Source organism: Trachinotus anak, unplaced genomic scaffold, assembly GCF_046630095.1.
Source record: "Trachinotus anak isolate AG129_WGS33_773 ecotype Australia unplaced genomic scaffold, CSIRO_AGI_Tana_v1 ptg000007l, whole genome shotgun sequence".
Lineage (NCBI taxonomy): Eukaryota > Metazoa > Chordata > Actinopteri > Carangiformes > Carangidae > Trachinotus > Trachinotus anak.
This window is the reverse complement of record NW_027273858.1, coordinates 25,388,457-25,395,080: the sequence shown is the minus strand read 5'-3', so window position 1 is coordinate 25,395,080 and position 6,624 is coordinate 25,388,457. Positions and strand designations below refer to the sequence as shown.

General features: G+C 44.2%; 1 protein-coding gene across 2 annotated transcripts; it reads right to left on the bottom strand.

Moving 5' to 3' along the window:
* Positions 1-320: 320 nt before the first annotated feature.
* LOC139623379 (uncharacterized) lies at positions 321-4,647 on the bottom strand. 2 transcript variants are annotated; one of them, XR_011691491.1, is made up of 5 exons: positions 4,218-4,647; positions 3,586-3,809; positions 2,998-3,157; positions 1,385-1,790; positions 321-1,255 (listed from the first exon to the last, which is right to left on the bottom strand). XR_011691491.1 is itself a non-coding variant. In XM_071481594.1 (4 exons), exons 1-4 carry the CDS (start codon positions 4,498-4,500, stop codon positions 1,606-1,608), a joined length of 852 nt encoding a protein of 283 aa, XP_071337695.1. In that variant the 5' UTR covers positions 4,501-4,647; the 3' UTR covers positions 321-1,605. The 2 variants fall into 2 exon arrangements, 1 of the variants encoding a protein (XP_071337695.1); XM_071481594.1 differs by having other exon boundaries at positions 321-1,790.
* Positions 4,648-6,624: the final 1,977 nt, after the last annotated feature.

The following is a 6,624-nucleotide window of genomic DNA, read 5'->3' as shown; positions in this document are numbered from 1 at the left end:
GAACCAGATCAGTGTAGACCAGCAGGAACAATGGGACCGGTTAGACCTCAGTGAAGAAGTATGAAGGTCATGTTAACCCTGACGACTTCCAGTCCAAAAGAACTAATGACAGTGTTCTTGTTGTGTGTTAGTTGTTGTGTTAGTCATTACCTGTTGTTATAGCAGACACCATTTCCCGTTTCCTCATCCAGTGTCTGACAACACATTCACACATGTCAGTGTCTGTTATTTCACAGATGACAAGTCTTCATCATGAAGATCTGCATTTAACACAAAAATAACACAACTGCATTATAGTCCACATGAAAGCACAGAGAGTCTGGAGTTTGTGTTGTTTAATGTGTGTTAAACACATTAAGTGTTATCACAGTCACTGTCTGTAGACTGGATCAGACTGAATCCTTCAGGATGGACTCAGATCCTGTGTTTCAGTAGAGTCTCAGTCAGGTGATGTCTCCAGAGCAGCTTCGCTGTCCTCCATTCTTCATCAACATATGATGATGAAGATGATGATGAAGAGCACTGTCTGACACATCGCTCCATCTTCTCCCATAGTTCACCTGAACTGAGATCAGGTGACTGTGAAGGTCACAGCATATGATTCACATCATCTTCATCAGACCCTCAGTGACCTGTGACCTGTGGTCCTGAAGAGACCCCTCAGTTTTCAGGTTTTTCTTGGTCACAAAAGTGAATTTAAAGGATTTGATCATAAAACTGAAACAGAAGAACGTGAATGAAGTGAAGAGGTCCTGAAGCTGTGTGTGATCTGACCCACTGAAGTCACTGCTCAATGAACCATGACTGATGCTTCACGATGAGAACAGACTAGTTACACAAGAATACAAACTGCAGTTATACAGACACACACTGTGAATAAATGGGGAATAAACCAATTCCACTTTAATGAGGCACTGATGATATTATAACAGCAGAGATCAGATCTGATGATGTCATGAAGTGAATATCCCTGAACTGTGTCCAGATTCATTCTCACCTGTGCTCATTCACAACTAATTATTGTACAACAAAAACAACTGAATCAAAGACAAAACTAAATGTAACAGAAGCCATGAAGCATAAAAGTCTCACACTTCCTGTTGAGCTTCAACAACACATGTGTTGTCATGGAGACGCTTTTCCCAGGAAATGTTCATCTGAGTGAAGGACTGCAGATACAGTCTGATGTGACTGTGAACTTCACTGACAGGTTGTGAGATTGTGGCCCCTACAGGACAGACTCACAGCCACAGAGCTGCTCCAGGTGATGAGGTGGAAAACAGAGAGAGTAATGGTGTAAAAGATGAGAAACGACCTGTAACACACAGAGAACCACAGCAGCTCCTTTCACACTGTACATTCATTCATGAAGAAGTGATCTGACCTTTATGAGGTGATGATCCTGAAGGTCGTCAGGTTCACTTTCACTAACGCTGCTCACTGAAGTGTATGAAAATATCAGCTCATTTTAGAGACGTATCCGTGCACGTATCTCTGAGAACAGGAGGAGAATATCTCTGTCACAGCAGCAGAGCTCCTGTGCAGTCTGGATCTCGTCACGTGTACAGGGCTTGTCCTGAGTGAAACTCCTGACTGAGATCAGCATCACTGTGTGCGGCTCTGGTTGAGACTGTCAGCCTCCTCAGGATCTGGAAACTTCACAGGAGGTTTGCAGCAGCGACGGCCGCTCCCTCCCTGTCTGAACGGGGAAAACCGCAGCCACCGCTTCACCACGTCAGCGTATTGGTGGTGAGTGGCCTCCTTACCCACCGGAGTCCGCTTCAGAGCCCCTGAGAGGTCAGAGAGAGGCTGGAGATTAAACCTCCTGATCAAACCACAACAGATCACAGTCCAGATGTTTTCTGTCAGACACAGACACTGCAGTCAAGTCCAGACTAGTCCAGACCAGTCCAGTCCAGTCCAGTCCAATCCAGACCATGTGTAAATGTCGTTCTGGATATAGATCTGTATTTCTGATTAAATGATATTTGGTCTGGTCCTGGTATGATCCCTCTCCAGTGTCAGGGTCAGAAAAGAGCTTCAGCTATGTTTCTTTGGTCTGAGGAAACCAGTGTGAAACATGCTTCTAGATTTGACTATTAAATGAAAACAATCCAGACTTCCCCTGTGTGTGCTGGACTTCTACATAACCAACAACAGAAGAGAAGGATCCATTTTACAGCAACAAGTCAGTGGGAGCTGGTTTAGCTCTACTGGTGACTATTGATCATACTCCAACAGAACTGGGGATGTTTTGTTTGCAGTCGTACTTTTAGGGATTGTCCCCTCTCATATTTTTGTTTACAAGCACACATATGAAGTGTTTTAACTGCAGAATCCTCCCATTAGTCTATTTATCACACATGAATGATCTTTTCTTAGCCTCCTTTATCTCCATGCACATTTCTTCTAATCCTTCAGTCCATTGTGGTTTTATTATCCTGAAAAATGAGACGTGAACAATGACAGACATCCATCCCAACACTGTTCCTCCTGATCCTCTAACACGGTCGTACCTGATCAAGTGAGCACCCAGGATCACCAGCAGAGGCCCCCCTACATCACTACATCAGTACTCTGTGGTTATTACTACATTATTACATCAGTACTCTGTGGTTATTAATACCCATTACATCAGTGTTCTGTGGTTATTACTACACTGCATAAATAGAGTCAGAGTGGATTTACTAACTTCACCAGGATCAACTACAGTGTCCAACCATCCAGCTGACAGTCAGTGTGGCTCACTGCTGTGGACAGTACAGCTCTATGACACTGAGCAGCACGATACATCAAGCTTTGGCAACACACACATCACTGAACTGTCAGTGGATACATGTATTGTTATGTTTAGTCTTTTAATGGAACTTGTTGGCGAGAAGCAAAGAAACTCAGCAAATTTATCTTCAAGGCTCCGGATCTATTTTATCTATCAGGAAGGATTCACCTTCAGTCCCCATCTACCTACTGACAGCTTTACACAGCATGCCTACTCACGGAAGAGGACTCCTTGGAGGCGAGTATTCCTGAAGCTCCTCTTCTGTCCACGGCCCACCCAATTTAGCTCTGAACCAACAGCAAACGAGAGCACAGCTTGCATGAGACGTCTCACTGCATCGTCGACTGTAGCCCCGCCCATCCGAGACAGGAAACACACCTTGAATTTGGAAAAGAGATCAACTCTAATCACCACCTCACTGTTGTCTCCCTCCTCCACTCAGACTAGTTTCAGATCACATCCTGTTTATCCAGAGTCAGATCAAATGTGAACCATCTGTGTGACATTTTGTAATAATTGCTGTGAAGTCTTGAGTAATGGCTAAAAAGTGTTTTGTGACGTCACACTGACCTTGACATTTGAGCTTTGACCACCAACGTCTAATCAGTTTGTCGTTGAGTCCAAATGAACATTTGTACTAAATTTGAAGAAGTTCATTTAAGGTGTTACTGAGATATCGAGCCCACGCTAATGACTGACTGACAAAGAACCTGAAAACAACATGTTCATGCCGACTTGGAGGAATAATCACAGTTTCATCACACAGCAAGCAACTAAAGCTACAAAATGACACCAATTTACACTACCATTTTCTTCTGGATTCCCGGCTCCTCCAGCCATCTTTCCATCTCATCCAGCTGCTCCAGGGTCCTCAGCGGGAGATCCATATCCAGAGCCTCCACATTCTCCTCCTCGTAGCCAGTCTGACCCTGCAGTCGGGCTTGAAGGTCCGTAAGCACTGCCCACTGCCTCTGCTGCTCCTCTCTGATCTCCAGCAGCAGGGCGATGATCTTCTGCTGAGCTGCAGTTTCTGTAGAGAGAGAGGTGGAGAGACAATGTGACAGACTGAAGTCATTGCAAAGATCATGGTTAAAGTTAGTGCCATGGTGCATGGAGGGCACCAGGGCATGAAACTTAAGATGATCAAAGACTGAGTTTAAGGATGAGTTTATTAAAGTTCATAATTATTATAAATGTTACATAGATTTTTCATCAAACTCAGTGGTACATCTGAACCTTTGCTTCATTAACACAAGATTTGTTTGTTTGAGATTTTAATCAACAGAACTGAATCAATAACTTTATTGGCTTCATGTTCACTTGGATGTTGTGATATTTCATTTAGCTGCCTAAAGGCGGGAAGTTTCCTGACGCTGCCTGTCTAATCACCTTCCAGTCCAGTATATACCCGGGTGGTGGTGGACGGTGGACGGCCTACCTGTGGCTGAGGCGGAGACCAACTTGTCAGTGGCTCCGGAGCTGCAGGCGGAGGAGAGCTGCGGCTCCGCGCCGAGGCTAATGTCTCCTCCCTGCGGCTCGTGTTTGAACTCCTCATCGGAGCGTCTGGAGACGTGTTCGGCCAGGCTGTGCATCTCATCGGACACAGCGGTCAGTCTCTGCTGGAGGCTCTCCACTGCGATGTCCGCTACATGTTTGTTCATCAAACCCCCCACTCGTCTGTCCATCGCCCAGTCCAAGCTTTGTCCATTGCCAGGCTCCATTTAAGTTTCTACGCTGTGAAGAAACGTTCCCGGAAACCTTCCTGAACCTTGCGGCAACGTTTCTGGTCACACTTCGCTGCAGAGAAGGAGCGGAAGCTGTCATTACAGAGATATCTCCAGCGCAAACGTCACCGAAATGTTGAAAGAACATTGGGGGCGGAAATGGAACTACATTTCCCAGAAGGCCAGCGCCGCACTGCAAAGGGCAGGACAGATTGCCAATGTGTCAGGAGTTCACTTTGCTGTTTGAGCGACAGTCAATGTGTAACTGTTCATTAACATCTTTACTCACATGATGTTTAATGACAAATGCAGAATGAAGTTCATGGGGCCTGACACATGTTTGAAAACTAACATGGACAGAATTTAGGATTAAAGGAGTTGTTTGATCAGTGGTGTATTTGGGGAATATGCGTCTCAGGTGGGGGAGAGAGAGAGGCAGCCTCCGGATGAATAGTTTGTTAATGCGAGCATATGCAGGTCTTTCATATCAAGTTTAGCAATTTAGAATTATAATAGTAATAACTGTAGGTAATGGTGTTATCAATAATAATAATAACAGCAACAAATAACAGTAATAATAATAATAATGAGTGTTGTATTGCAGATCTGGATTTGGCTGCTCCAGACACAGAGATACCTACAGAATGAAGAGAGAGAGAGAGAGAGATGCATCATGGGAATCTCTCATGGGAATAATTACATACCTTATCCAACCTAAGGAACCAATCCTGTCAACTTGTGGGGATGGGGGGTGGGGCAAAATACACCTGAAACCTTCTCAGTACAGAGAGCCAGAGTTAGCATTAGCACAACCTCTAACACTGTGTCAGCCACTGCCAGTTACAAGCTAACAAACAACACAAATAAATATAAGATGCTAACTATGCTAATCGTTCTGATACATCTGCTAGTCTCTGATTCTGGTCTCAACAGACTCCTCATCTGAGTCTGGGTCTGACTGAGGCTCAAACATGTGGCTGAGTCTCTGTGATGTTTCCTCCTCTTACCATCTTGATACTCTTTCAGACACAGTGAACGGGGTATAAGGCCTGATCTAGATTTATTCCATTTTTTTTCATTTTTTATGTGTCCAAAATAAATCAAAAATAAATAAATAAAATTCACAATAAATGAATTAAAATACCATTAAATGCACCAAAAAGGTATTAATAAAGTCCGTGGTCGACTGCTGCTGGGATGCAAGCTGTAGACTGATCACCTCTGGCTGGGTTGCCCGGGCGAGGCTGTGTGATGTTCGAAAAGACCGGAAACACCCGATGACCCCAGAATACATCACTGAAGATGCATCCTAGCACATCTACTGGATGTATTCTAGAAGGCTTATGTATTCATTTACCTTTGCAGCAACTCCCCTACTGATTTACTTTCCAATTGTTCAAGTGGAGGTGCTAACCTTTGTGTGTATGGAAGAGTCACTGTTAACATGAGCAAACTGGAGTCTATCTGATAAATATGACTTAAGACAGCCTGGTGTGGTTCCTTTAATCCCTATGACATGTTCTAGTCTCTGTAATAAAATCCTTTTTGGTTGCTTTGATGGAGGCGAGCCTCAATGAACCAAGTACCCAGAGCAGCAGCATGACTGCACAACTACCTGTAACAAGAAACATAGGCCTATGCCCACAGTTCACACCCATGTGCGGTTTGTTTTCAGATAGATTAGACTAGTGCCTCAGTTGTCTAATGATCCCCTGACAGGGGGTACTAGCCACAGATCGGAGCAAGGCATATACTGTCCATCTGTATACTCTGATGTTGTTCAACCAACAGGTGGCTAACACCTTGTTCATGAGGCACTGAAATGCTGCTGGAGCATTTCTCAGCCCACAAGATATAACAGAATAAGAAGACAATCCAACAGTGTAATGAAAGATGAAATCTCCTTGGCTCTTCTTGTTAATGGCACCTGCGAATAACCTTTCAAAAGATCTAGTTCCCACTTCCCACTTGATCAATGCAATCCTCTATATGAGGCAATGGATAACAGTACGTTTTGGTGATTGCATTAACCTTTCTGAAATCTGTGCAAAACCTATCTGGCTGGTTCTGCCCTACCTCCTTCTCCATCCACTTAGCAGTCAGTAGGAACGTAGTCTTAGG

Coding starts and splice junctions, on each gene's coding strand:
- LOC139623379 (XM_071481594.1), bottom strand. CDS start 4,500: ATGGAGCCTGGCAATGGACAAAGCTTGGACTGGGCGATGGACAGACGA. Junction 3,810..4,217: donor GGTCTCCGCCTCAGCCACAG/GTAGGCCGTCCA, acceptor CTCTCTCTACAG/AAACTGCAGCTCAGCAGAAG. Junction 3,158..3,585: donor CGGGAATCCAGAAGAAAATG/GTAGTGTAAATT, acceptor TCCAAATTCAAG/GTGTGTTTCCTGTCTCGGAT.